The sequence below is a fragment of the Falco peregrinus genome, chromosome 3 (assembly GCF_023634155.1).
Source record: "Falco peregrinus isolate bFalPer1 chromosome 3, bFalPer1.pri, whole genome shotgun sequence".
NCBI lineage: Eukaryota > Metazoa > Chordata > Aves > Falconiformes > Falconidae > Falco > Falco peregrinus.
Genome location: NC_073723.1, coordinates 33,533,505 through 33,547,684, shown reverse-complemented (window position 1 = coordinate 33,547,684; position 14,180 = coordinate 33,533,505). Strand labels below are relative to the sequence as shown.

The following is a 14,180-nucleotide window of genomic DNA, read 5'->3' as shown; positions in this document are numbered from 1 at the left end:
GCACAGGATTGCAAGTGCCCACTCAATTAGTTCTTGTTACATATCACTAATAAATTAAAAATCAATACAACAGGATACTGCAAGACAAACACTAACGACCATGAAGAGAGGATGCAGTAGACCCATCACCCCTGTGCTGCCAGGCACATTGCTAATTCTGCAGGACTGGAGAGGACGGGACCAAGCTCCTTTCCCCAGCAGAGGCAGAATTTGCATCAGCTCCCCCTCTGCACTCCCTTTTCATATTCCCTCATGCTCAAACCATTGTCTTATGTACATGGGACTGGTATGAATTAATCATAGTGGAAGCCTGTCACAGAGCTACTTGAGCTATTTGCTTCTGTCGTTAAAAATGACCACATAGTCAATGGAAATACATTTATAGTATTTCATCTTAACTATTTTATCCTAGATTATTTGCAAGGCCACTGATGACTCCAGAAATCTTGGTCAGTCAAAATCCAAATCATAGCAGCTTTGGGTGGGAAACTGAAAATTAAACGCAAACGTGACACCAGCCACACACCATGCAAGAAACCAGTTCTTCCATTCTTCAAACTTGACCTTGGCAATGTTTGCTGGAGTTACCGTGCAAAAATCAATGTGAAAATAGTATATAAAGCTCTTGGACACGAAAGGGTTTTCCTCACAGGTGCTTAGTAGAAAGCTAAATTTTGACAAATTTATTACACAGTTGCACTTACCACAAGGAGGAAGGAAAACTGGTGTTATGCAGCTGAGAGAGATTCCTTCTTCTGCATGACCTGCAATTTATGTACATTTCATGGCAACTCAGAAAGCATTCATTGAAGTGACTTGCCACCTATTATTTAAACTAGATTCATAGCCTTTTCTTTTTTAATTGCACTAGGTAGGGAAAGTATTAAAAAAAACAAAAAAAATCACATCACTTTTACTACTTCTACATTCAAAAAAAAATCATCCTTTTTCACTTCAGTAGCACATTTCTTATAGGCACACTTCTGCTCATTCTTCTATCAAAAAGGCAGCTATAAATACCTCACCTTCAAAGTATTTAAAAGAATTAAGCATGTATTTATTTTAAAAAATATAAACCAAGTGGTTTTCCTTTGTCAGTAAATCCCCAACCCATGGAAGTCATCCTTAAATCCTAACTTATTACTCCTTCAACATAGACAACTAACTTGGCACGCACACATAAAGACAAAGCTCCACTGCACCTTCTTTCCAACTACCTCATAGCAACTTAAATCATTTAATACATATTCCTTTAAAGAAATTTAAGTGAATTTATTGTATAAAATTATGATTGGCATGGTACAGAAAAGTTCCTTTTGATGCACATTTCCCATTAACTTGTACACAAATATTACAAGTATCAAGCAAAATGCAAAAATCTTAAGAACTAATTCCATACTACAAAAGTGTTCACATAGTGAAGTTACTCTGGTTACAAAATGTCATGGAAATAAAAGCACTTCAAAATACATATTTGGGAAATGTTCTCAAATAATCAACACAACCTTAAGTTAGTTTAAAAATGCAAAGAAAGAGATACCCTCTTCAAAACACTGTTGTTCATTTCGCAAGATGGAGCAAAGTTCAGATCAGTTCATTTATTGAAGGACTGTTCTTTCCAAGGAACAAAAAAAAATAAAAAACCTTTAGTTAAGAAAGGGCTCAATTATACGATGATGACAAATAACGCCATCAGAAAGTTATCTGGCTCTCTTGTTTTCACACAGGAGCTGTCAGAGGCAGGTATGTGTAAATGAACACTTCCAGGTATATACAGATTGCCTTTTCAAAAACCAACCAACCAAACAAACAAAAATAAACCCACCCCAAACCCAAACCAACAAAAAGGAGACAATCTGAACTTTGTTGTTTCATTTAACTAGTTCAGTTCCTTAGGTCACAAGACCCAAGAACAGCAGTCTGCAAAGGATATGTATTTAAAGGGAAAAAACTGAACTTCCACTACCAAGGAATGCGCAGATGTCAAGTTATGCGAGTAGCGTACATCCTCCCAGTAAGACTGTTAGAGGCTATCAAATCTCTGCTTCCCAATGACCTCGAAGACCTGCTATTCTCAACAAGACAAAAATGCTTGGGCCCTGCAGCCTTACAAAAAGGAGGCACAGTCATATTGTTAGAAAATAACACAAAATCTTGAAGACTGAAAGCATCCTTAAAAACTTACACAAAATAACTATAAAATAAGCAATACATTACATTATTTTTGTATCAGATGACTTGCGCATGTTCGAGCAGTTGAACAATGGTATGTATATCTACACAAAACTCACACATACAGGACATCATGTTCAGGCATTATTGTTTTCCTTTTTGCACACACACACACACGATACTTTCAGGTTATCCAGTCTATTCAAACGCAGTGAAAAACAGTCCACAGCACACGTAAAAGGAGAATTATCCAATACAGTGTTATCTTGCAAAAATGGAGTCAGAATTCCTGAGTCTCAGACATTACTGTCCTCCTCCATTACTGGATTATTTAATTTTCCAAGGAAAACATCTAGTTTTCATTTCTTCACTCTCACAAACTTTATAATAGATTGCGTCTTGTAAAAAATGTAAAAATTTAGAGAAAAACATGCCAACCAAAGTGAATTTTTAAAGCTTTTTAAAGGGAGGGGGATTCACTTACAAAATAAAGGCCACCTTCATGTAAAATTAGCACTGTCAGTATCCCATCATTCTGTTTAAAGGAGATATTTAGCTCCCTGTTCTGGAAGCCTTATTACATGCGCTCACACGAGTTTAAAAACTCCATCCTTTTAACAATTAAAAATACTATAAATAGGACTAACGTTGAACAGCCCTTTGTTACAATCACCAAGGTGGCAAAACCAATGCAACAGTTAGATCATGAAGTCTCCTTCAAATAGTCACTGCAATCTATTATAACTTCTGTATTTTTCCTTTTACTTTGCATATTACACAGTGTAACTTAAAATGTTATTTAAGAGCACTTCAGTCCCACAATGTAGGATTTAAGCTTGTGTGAATACATACACATGGCTCTGCAACATTTTTAATGACTTACAAAAATACATTCAACCAAAATTTTATATAGGGCTCTTTTTTTAAAAAAAAAATCAAAAAATGAAGCCAAATGGTCCCATCACTAGCTAAATAATACACTCCAAGTTCTGGAAGCAATTCTAAAGCAACAGCACATTCAAGAATAACATACATTGAATTGCATACCTTCTCATTCATCTTTATCAGTAATAAAATTCTACTGCATATAATTATTCAGCCTTATAAATAATGCTAAGGAGAAAAATATTTCCCTCTGTGCTACTCTTCTCAGTTTATAGAAGCATTTCTCAGTTTATAGGAGCAAAGGAAAAAACCTAAAGTGCAGACTACAGGCCTGACAGGCATATAAACGACCAAAGGTGCAACCAAATTTGCATTTACATCTTAAGTTACTTCGCCATCTCTCTTTTCTTGCTAGAAGTCACCCCGTGTGCAATTGAAGAGCTGGTCGGTTGGTTTGTGCCACAGTACAACCTGTAACCACTTGTAATTATTTTTTTTTTTAAAAACTTGTTTAATTGTCCATAGATATTTCTAGGCAATAGCTTAGGTTCCCAACACCTTACTTTATTAATACTTGATATCACACAATATTGACACCTCCTCCAGAGAATGCTACTGTCCTTTTGTTACAGTATGTTGTTGAACCACTGATGCTTGGTTGACTGTCTTTAACAAGCGATGTCTTCATTTCTATTTCACACGCTACAATAGCTGCATTCAGTTCCACTTGAGCTCGGTGAACAACATAAAACATGAGTCCTATGCTTATGACAATCTGCAAATAAAACAAAAGAGTGCTGTAGGCTATATAAACTGTAAGCATGAATACAAAGCAACTGTTCTGAATAAAACAAAAGTCATCAGTGCAAAGATTCATGGAGGCATCTGATGACTCAATGCTTCACAGGCAAGGCATCAGAAGGGAGATGAACTTAACCAATGAGTGGCTCTAATCCTACATATGCTACAAACATAAACAGCATATCAGAACACAGACATTACCTACTACTTAGGAAAGATTCTTTCTTCCATTGATATCCACTATTTGTTAGAAAGTAATCCCTTCACCTTCTCTCTCGGCAAAAATGCATCCACAAAGAAACAACATGGTGCACTTCTGTAAATCAAAAGGGCTGTTGGCCGCAAACCAAGGGAATAATAGGTTGAAATTGTACTGGGCATCTGCAACTAGCAAAACAGCAGAGACAGGATGCTGCAGACCAAAGGAAATAAGACTTCTTGTTTGTTCCCCCGGGGTGTGGAAGAGAGAGAGCAGACGTGTCACGCTGCTTCTTGGATATCAAAACTAAACAGGACAGAATCAGAGCTTCTGAGCTACTTATAGTAGTCTGTATGGGAAGAACTTGGTTTCTGGAGGATGGCTCAGGGAAGTGATAGGATGTTGGTGGTGGGGAGTTCTTTCATTTGTTTAAGGAAGAAATATTGTCCATAACTAGGGGTTTAGTTCAGGTTTTTGCTCTGAATTTTATTGCTAAGAATTTTTAAACTTTCACCACATAAGTTATCACAATTAAACAACCATTTTTGTTTTGAAATTACTCATTCAATGACATTGGCATGCACTGCACTCCCCAGAGATGGCCTTTGCTTTCAATAGAACACCAGTTAAGTTTTCAGCTGAGATCCTCCTTAAAAAAAAAAAATTAATCTTCAAATAAAAATCAAGCTGTCTTATAGCGAGAGTCCTTTCAAAAGAAGTAAATTCCTCTACCTTTTCTAAGAATGTTTTATGAAACTAGCTGGAATCTGTGACTTCCTTTCAAAAAAACAGAAAGGTTATATTGTTTACAACAGAACCTAAAGTTTTGAGTCCAAAATCTGAACTTCATTATTAATTGGTAGGGCTATGTTTTCTTTAACTTTAAGAACTATCACTTAAAACACCTGTCAGCATGACATACAAAATATTAGACTATCACCGAGTAAGATGATTGACAAGTATTGTCACAGGATAATTGCAGCTGGAAGGCATCCTAGCAGTCTAGCCCAACCTGCTGCTCACGGCAGGGCTGGCTGCAAGATCACACCAGGTTGCTCAGGACTTTTGTCAGTCAGGTCTTGAAAATTTCCAAGGATAGAGATTTCACCACCTCTCTGGGCAACATGCTCCATTGCTTGACTATCCCTGTGGTGGAAAAGATGTTCCTCACTAATTCAAGTTATACATTTCAAAAGCTGGCCAATGTAAGAGTCAAAAAGAGACTATGGACACCAAGTTCTGAATATACAGGAAAAATCCTATTCTAAAAGCTTGCCCACATATTTAAATTTGACTGGTTTGAGAAATATTACTACCAGTAGCCTGGTACCCTACATGAATAAATAAATTAAAAAAATATATACCCACAGACAACAATGAAATGTGAAGGATTTTTACAGCTATTCACTAAATTAAAGTCACATCAAAGCCCAGTCAAGCAAAGCACCAGGCATACGCCCGAGAGAAAGTGGGAGAACTTAAATAATTCCTCCACTAACAGGCTCCCCTTCACTTATTCAGTCAGGTCCCAAGGACTGCTCAAGGAGGTGAGCATTCCTATTCAAATATTCAACCCTCTCTAGCTAGTGCTCATCTGAGCAACAGTTACGTTACAACCTATATAATCTTCAAAGGAGAGTCAATGTCATTAAAAAAAAAAAAAAAAAAGGGAAAAGACCGCTAAATACTATACTGGAAATAACAGTTCACAATTAAAATGAAAGCTGATCACTTAACCGTTTCTTTTCTCTTTGATCTACAAGGTTATTTACAAAAGCATTTTTAATACTCATAACCCTGTTCTATGAAGCCTATAAATTATATGGTCCATTTAAGAGCACACTAGTTTTAGGAGCAGGGGGGAATGGCTTAAACTGGTCCTAGACTTAGTTTTATATCTTAACATTGTTAAACATCAACTTTATGATTGTAAAAACTGAGGAAGATAAATGACTGCAGTACCAACTGAAAGTCTGCAAACCATGGTCACTGCTGGTCAAACACAGCCTTAAGTACTGGCACTGTCAGGAAATTTTAATATATCATCTGCTTCTGAAATACTCATGACCTCTATGCTCGTAATAGTCTCAGACTTAAGGCTTACCCCCAAGATTTACTGACAAATCACTTCATCGGCTAAGCTCATGTACGGGTACTAGATACTCCTCAGAAATTTACTTACTTGCAAAACTAGGATATTCAGATTTAGGCATTAGCAAAATTGTATTTTTACAGCACTTTTCATCCTCAATATCTATGCAAAATCTGGAGTGTTCAGTGCTAACACTGAACATTGCACAGGTGCTGGGTCTATGCACCCTGAACACACTATTTCACAGCTGGTGGCACACAGGCTTTTGCATAGGGGTGGTCTGACAAGTCTAAAAATCAGCAGGAGATTTACCACAGAGGGCAGGAGAAGAAAACTCGACAAAACTGTGGCAGAAAGGAAAAAAAAGAGAGCACTGAGTAAGTTCTGCTTTGTGTCAAGCACAGTACGAGAGAACTAAACTTTTCTAACAGAAGAAAACAAAATCAAAAGAAAACAGCACCCTCAAAACCCATTTCTCTGGGTATCTGGGAGTCAATAAGACTATGAAACAGAAACAGCAGCTCAGCTTTACACAATCTACTGAAAATACCAGTAACAGTTATAAATTAAACACTTTATAAACCTGCTGCCTTTGAATACCACATGCCATACCTGCTTGACTCAGTCTGTAAGAGGTTGGCTGCCTCAGACTAGGAGCTGTCACACCAACAGAAAGCAGCTCTTAACCCCCGAGACATGCATTCCCCCAAACCTCCTGCAGCCCACCCCTTTTACACTTCAGGCTGTACAACCTAAAAGACAAACCAGCAATACTGAATCTGTCTCCCACCCATTTCTATGGGCATGCAGTTTCCAAAGCAAAGACTCAATGACTTGAAGAGACAGGAAGGAAACTTGTCTACTGCCTCCAGAAGAAAAATTCTGTCTTGAATCCGGCTGATACAGAAGATGAGCAAGATATTGGGGGGCTATAGAAATAAATTCAACCACAAGAAGATGACCGCCAAGAGTAATTGCTTACCCAAGCAGTCATAAATAGACTGACGTTACTGTCACCAAGGTCTGTGAAAGCAATTATTTTAACTTACCTGTAAACTGAATATAAAATAGCCACTAACACTTTGTTCTGCAATCACATCCTCCATGGTACGCAAGGTAGTGCCCAAGTATGAGTTCAGGAGCTGAGTAGGAAGCAGCCCAACTGAGGAAGCCATCAGGTAGTTGGGTAATGACAGATCTGTAATCTGAGTAAAAGACAACGTAAGAAATCAAGCACAGCTTCAACACAATCTACATGCACAAACAACCAGACTGCCACTCCCACAACCATCTGTGCAAAATAATGAAGGAATTTCTTACGTTCCTTCACCAAAACTTTCCACTGTGCATGAATCTTAAGATAATACAACAAAACAGTATGTGGCTAGTTTTCATCTGGCCTTTTTAAAGTTACTAGGTTTTATTTCATTCAATCTTACATTATGGAACATCTCTGTGTAAAAGTCATTAACTAAAGATGCAATTATACTGTTCATTGAAAATGTTTATTTCTTCATGGTGAATGGAGCCCTACAATTTATGAGAATTTGCTTGCGGGAAGAAATTACTTTATCAAATGTGAAGATCTAAAGCAAAAATCTATTTGCTTTGCATTTTACATGTATGGCAACTAATAAAAGGCAACTGTTCAAAACGTCACTGTACTAAATACAATCTAGTTAAACAGAATAGTAGATACAATTTGCCTCTACAAGGGAAGTTATATAGCTGGTTAAGATACATATATCTATCAGTGATCTCTATGAGCAATATCTATCTATATACTGATATACATGGGTATCATTAAGATTTCCTACCAAAGGTATTTTAGCATCACATTTTAATTAGTGAACAAAACAGTACATGTGGCTATAGCTTGTGTTAGTTTCTCTGGAAAAACCACTAATAATACTTGAAGGTGTTTTCCTCTCTGGTGTGAAATTTCTGTTGAGTCAATATGTGGACAGTTTATCTGGGAACAAAGTACACAGTACTAGCTAAATTAGTATCAGCAGCCATTGGGAAATACTAAATGCAAAAGCCCAGAGGTCAAAAGGTATTTATGCAAGCAAAATGAAAACAGGAGAAAACCATAGGTTAAAAATTAGTATGAAAAGGGCAATTTTGAAACAAGCAGTCTAAGGAATTTTCCAGACAATTCAGTTGATCACATTGTAATGAAACAAGTTCTAACTAAGAACAGCCCCTAACACTGGAAGTCTACGTGGAAATTATTGACCTTGACAGTTTTGCACAGTGTCAAAGACAAGAGAAGAGCAAGAAATTACTCATTTCATCATGCTATTCTTAAACTTTGGTTACTACCAAAGTCACAGTGCTGAATTCTTGGAGCTCTAAGTAGTATCAGTGGAAAGTTTTTGGGAAGGGCAATGGAGGAAGAGAATGCAATGAAGCATAACGATTAATTCACTGGAACAAGACCCAGTAAGCCAATTCCAAACTTCACACTGCAAATTATACTTCCCACAGACTGAAATATATAGTAGCATCCAAATAATACATTTCCCTCTCTATACAAGATTGATTTAGATTTATAATAAAAAAACAATACATAATTATGTCAGAACTTCACATTTGACCGATGCTTCAAAAAGACTTCTTTTTTTTTAAAAAAAAAAAAAAAAAAAGCATTAGTAATCTGGGCCATGTAATAAGAATGCACAAGCGAAACTTCCCATATTGCCAAGGGAATGAAGGAGCTGCTATTAAAAGTCCCTGAAATACTAATGCTGAGGGAAGATCTGCTAAGTAGGACACTGTTATTAAATCTAAAGGAGCTGGGAAATTTCCCAAAGATTGTTTTAACACTCCCAGGCACCTCTCATTTCTGTATATATATTAAGGACATTGTGGTTGCAGAGCAACACATCTGCACATCTGGATCTGTCCTGAAGCAACTGGACCTCCTGAGTCATGAGAGGGACTCTTTCCAAACAAAGTGGAGGCTGCCAATGGATATGCTGGACTGCAACTGAGCTTTCATTTTAGTGGGAAGCCCAAGGAGAGGGAGAGGAAATTTTGCAGGTGCCCTTTTAACTCCTGGTTTAGGCCTGCAGTGGTATCCCTTCACCCAGAAGGCACAGGAAGCAGATTGCGTTCCCACCTAAGAAACCTGAGGAATTTTTAATAAAACTTACAGCTTTCCATATTTTGCCTTCTATGAACTTTACTTGTTCTATAAACCTGCCAGACTGGGGTCTGCATGGCCAAGCTGCCAGAGGCTACCAAGACTTGTTTCTAGTGAAAGCTCGAGACAGCAAAAAATTAACAGAAGTCTCAAAGCAAGCATGGATGCAGTTGTGTTACGGGCCATACCTATGTATTTAAATGAAGTTAAGAACTACCTAATTGCTCTGGTGACAAGAGCATTAGGCAGAAACTCTCTCACTAAGCCTTGAACAGACTTTGTCTGGTAAAACTTTTGTGTATTCTTTGAAGCTGACACCTTTGGTTCAGTATTGCCAAAGAATAAACGCTTGTGTCAGGACTTTGTTGAGAACTCACATGCCTTTGGGGATTGCAGCAGATTCTACTCCCCTCAGCTTATGAATCCCCATGTTTTGGATCAGATAGGCTTAGCAACAAGAGCAAAGGACAATTCTGATGCTTTTGTTGTCCTCAAAAAACCCATGTAGCAAATAAAACCAAAACAAACTAAAAAAATCGCTATCAACTTTCCAACAAGCAGAGTAAGCAGCCTGCATGTTCCTGCAAAGCAGGTACCATTTCTTCAACTCTTAATTTCACTGTGTGCATTTCGGGAACCAGAGGAGCACTCTTAGACACTCAGATATTTTTTTTTAGTCAATTTCTTCCATGTGATATTCCTCTCAAAGAGGGAAGGAAAAAAAAAAAAAAAAGAAATATGAATTCCGATCTAACCTACACCTAGCACTACAAATAATGTGTTTGCACAAATCTCACTCCAGGGACTCACTGGTGGGAAGGCAGTAATAACCTGCATACCAGGCGTCCTTACAGGCCTGCCTCCAAAACACTCGGAGCTGCCGAGAGCGCTGTGCGTGGGCAAACACTTCAGGAAGAGCTATCACCCCTCCCCAGAGCCACGGCCACACTGGCATCACAAGGAGTGACAATTAGGCAAAACACACCCAAAGAGAAATACAAACATGCTTTCAGTTGACTGTTTTCTAGGTCTTCCAGAAAGGCAAGTAAATGCACTACCCCACTGCTCCCAATATCAGCGCCTTCCCAGAGCAGCAGAATGACTCTAAGAAGCATGTTCACATCTGGCTGGTGAGAAACTAAGAAATTTGTGCTAATTTTCTTCTTGTGCATTTCAAATAATGTGATCCCATCACTAATCAAATGTTAGGAAGCTCTTCCTTCTCTACACTCCTCCTGTAATTCAGCCTCCCCAAAACCCTGAGCAGATGGTATACACCACTGAACAAGTGCTTGTCGAAACCCATTAATCCCAGCCCTGCAGATGACCCCTCCCACATCAAGGTTATGCCTTGCCCCAGACCTCATGTGTCACTTCCTCCCTTCCTTCTCATTTATGTATTCTCAGTGTCTCCAGTTTACTTATAAATATGCACATAGAAGACACACCTAGACCAGACTGCTGGAAAATTAAAGACGCGTAGGTTTCCTCAAGTTTACTGTTCTTTCCTCTACTATTAAGAACAATCCTTTTCAAATTCATTACTGAAGTTGCTAGCTCAGGGAATGGATAGATGGTTAGGGCACCCCAAACCCCCTTGCATTTCAAACTTCAGTAAAACATTAAGTTTTCAAATAGGTCAGATCTCAAAGAAATGACAGCTCAGTCTGTGTGGGTAGCATTTTGTACTCTATATGTAGCTTAAACTTGACTCACAGCGAGAAACCGCCTTGACTTCCCTGATTTGCATGCAACGTTTTTATTTTTCAGTAATCTTGTAGTTCATATTAAATGTTCTCTGTTAAAAATGTAACGCGCCATGCTTTATTTGACTACACTGCAAAGTAGTAAATCTGGAGTAATAAATGCAACCCAAACTAATTTTAGCAGGCAACATCCAAGCTACTTGGCATAATCAAGAACCTGCTTTCATCTCATTTCCTATCTGTTATTTTAACACTGAAACCTTCCACTTGGAAAGGAAAAGATTTATCTTGCAGTACTTAAGAGAATATAAACCACTGATTTACAGCATCATTTTAATACTGCACTGGTCTGCTGAATCATGTTTCCAACAGAAATCATTTTAACTCTGTAATTGTCTGGTCAGTTCTTCAGATCCAATACTACAACATCTGCTGAATACTTCAGGTGACACCCAGAAACAGTGAACAACCAAAGCACAACAGCTCTCCCCACTTCAGGAACATCACACTACAGCATCTGCTACACTGGGACCCTGGGCTCTGGGGGGGACTCTGATCCCAGCTGCATGGGTTTAAGCTTCCTCAGTCCAGCAGTAACTAAATAAATGTAAAAGTAAATAAATGGAACAGCTGAGGTTCTTCTCATTCATACCAAAATACTTGCTTATAAAGAAAACATAACCTGTTACAGCTTTTACAGACAGAGATTGCAGCTCTTGAGACAAATGTCCCAGCACACCCAGTCTTACACATAGCAATTTTAAATATTTGATGCTCTCTAATTTGATCACCTCTAAAGATGGTGTGGATTAATTTTTTTCTGAAATGTCAAATTTGGTTTTCAGTAACCTACTGATTTCAACCAGATAGACCTGTCAAAATTAAGCAAGTGCTTCAGAAGGGAACAGGATCAGGACTGCAGACAGGAGAAGGAAAGTGTGCTATAAGAAAGTGGCAGACCAAAACACTTTTTTGGAGAGTCTTTTACAGTAAAGAATTTAAGTTACTGTAAAACATTTAAAATATTTCAGGATCTGGTTTGCTTTAGTATCACCAAGTTAGCAGACACAACTGAGGCATAACACACAGCCAAAACCAGATCCTTCAGACAAAGCACTCAGGAAGAGATGAGGGTCTGAAATTGTCATCATCAGCATGATGGTACTCAAAAGCGCACCCTCCATGTTCTTCTCTACTTTCTCTTTTAAGATGATCAAAGGGGACAGCAAGATTATAAATTTTAAATAACTAAAGAACATACCAATCTGCATCCAGAAGTAGAAAGAAAAGCAAGACTAATCCCTTTCCAAACTCAAATTTAAACTTGCTTTCAGTTCCATTCTGCTGCACAGTCCCTTTTTCAGCTCTGCCACTGCATCTCACTGCTCTGCCCAAGATACGCGTCCTCTCTCACGTGCACGGACTTAACATGCTGTATGGATTTGCCAGACGTATGCTACAAACACCAACCAACCAGAGTAAGAATTTTAATCTGTCCGCTTCTTTCTTTCCAATATGATTGTTTATACAAAGTAGTTTAGGGAGATCTGGCAAGACTGCTTACAAATACAACTTTTCCTCCCGCTTGGATGACTTTAAAAAACCAGGCACTTCAAAACAGTCGAGTTCTCCGCAGACTTTGCTACACAGCACCCTGGTGCTTCGTTCTAACACTGGCACACAGTCTTGAAAGCCCGAGAGCAACTCGTAACGCAATGTCACCAAGCAAGGCGCCTCGAAAACCTGCCCGCCGTCCCCCTGCAAGCACGGACTAGTGCAAGCAGGCGGGGGGGGGGGGGGGGGGGGGGTGCTTCTGCTGTTGTTAAAAGAAACCCAGGTTTCCTCCTGGGAAAGGAGGCAACCTCCACCAGCGACAGCGGCCACTACACTGCGAGCTATCCTTCCAGCCAGAGCTTCTTCCTGGCTGCAGGGCCCGGGCCGGGACTCACCGCGAAGACGGCGTTCTGCAGCCCGAAGGGGATCGGCGTCAGCCGCGCCAGGGCCACCACCTTGAGGCCGCTGCCGCCCTCCACGACGCGGACGACGGCGCTGAGCGTGTCGCTGCCCTGGATCCGGGCCCGCGCCCAGCGGGCCAACAGCCGCTTGCAGGCCACGTGGGCGACAAAGGTGCCGACGAGGACGCCGAGCACCATCAGCCCCATGCCCAGCACGAAGCCGTAGAGATAGCCGGCTGCCACGTTGAGCAGGATGTAGCCCCAGCCGCAGGGGAAGGACACGACGATGAAGCCCACGGTGAAGAGCAGCACGCCGGCCAGGCTGTCCAGGCTCTCGGCCCAGAGCAGCAGGTCCCGCAGGTACTGGCGCACCAGGGCGAGCGAGGCGAAGCAGAGGGCCGCCAGGACGCACACGCTGAGGCAGCTCTTGCACCAGCAGGTGCCCAGCAGGCAGCAGGAGCAGCGCCAGCCCCGGGCCTCGGCCAGCCCGGGCCCGCCGCCGCCCGCCTCGGGCAGCTGGCAGAGCAGCAGCTCGGCCGGCGGCAGCCCGCCCTGCTCCGCGTAGGGCCCCAGCAGCAGCCCGCCGGCCCCCGCCGCCTCCGCCGGGACGAAGCCGACGGCGTCCCCGCCGCCGCCTCCCGCCGCCGTCCCGGCGGCTCGGGACAGCCAGCGGCCCAGGTCCTGCCGGGCCCCCTGCGCCGCCGCCTGCTTCACGGCCCGGGAGAGGAGCTGCAACGCCGCGGCCCCCCGCGCCCCACATCCCCCCGGCCCGCCGGCCGGCTCTAGCGCCGCCGAGCCGCCCAGCCCCGTCGCTCCCCGCCTCCCCACGCAGCCTGCGGGCAGCGGCGGCCGCTCCCTCATCGCCCCGCCATGGCCCGGCTGCCGGCGGCGGAGCCCAGCCGAGGGCCGGGCGGGGGCGGAGAAGCGGCTGCGGGGAGGGCGGGGAGCAGGGGGCCGCGCTTCGGCGCCGCGCGGGCCCGGCGGGCGACGGGGACGCGGCGGTCTCCGCGCCGCCTCCCCCCTCGGCCGCGCCGCCGGGGCTGCGGCGTTAGACGGCGGCGCCGCGCTCTCCGTCCCGGCGGTGGCAGCGGCGGCCCTGGCGGAGCGCGAGTCCCGGGGGGCGGCAGCGGCGGCAGCAGAAGCGGGGCTCCATCTCCCGGCACGCTGGGCTCCCGATCCGCTCCGCGAAGCGCCTTCTCGGAGCGGCGGTGCCGATGTGGCA

General features: G+C 42.2%; 1 protein-coding gene across 1 annotated transcript; it reads right to left on the bottom strand.

Moving 5' to 3' along the window:
- Positions 1 to 1,257: 1,257 nt before the first annotated feature.
- TMEM64 (transmembrane protein 64) lies at positions 1,258 to 13,856 on the bottom strand. The gene is made up of 3 exons (XM_055798267.1): positions 12,953 to 13,856; positions 7,199 to 7,354; positions 1,258 to 3,832 (listed from the first exon to the last, which is right to left on the bottom strand). The coding sequence occupies exons 1-3, from the start codon at positions 13,817 to 13,819 to the stop codon at positions 3,638 to 3,640; spliced, it is 1,218 nt and encodes a 405-aa protein (XP_055654242.1). The 5' UTR covers positions 13,820 to 13,856; the 3' UTR covers positions 1,258 to 3,637.
- Positions 13,857 to 14,180: the final 324 nt, after the last annotated feature.

Bases quoted from the DNA above. Each gene is read 5' to 3' on its own strand.
- TMEM64 (XM_055798267.1), bottom strand. From the start codon at position 13,819: ATGAGGGAGCGGCCGCCGCTGCCCGCAGGCTGCGTGGGGAGGCGGGGA. The intron at 7,355-12,952 runs GTGAGTCCCGGC...TCTTTTACTCAG, and splicing joins TGCAGAACGCCGTCTTCGCG to ATTACAGATCTGTCATTACC. The intron at 3,833-7,198 runs GTAAGTTAAAAT...TTTTATTTGCAG, and splicing joins ATTTTATATTCAGTTTACAG to ATTGTCATAAGCATAGGACT.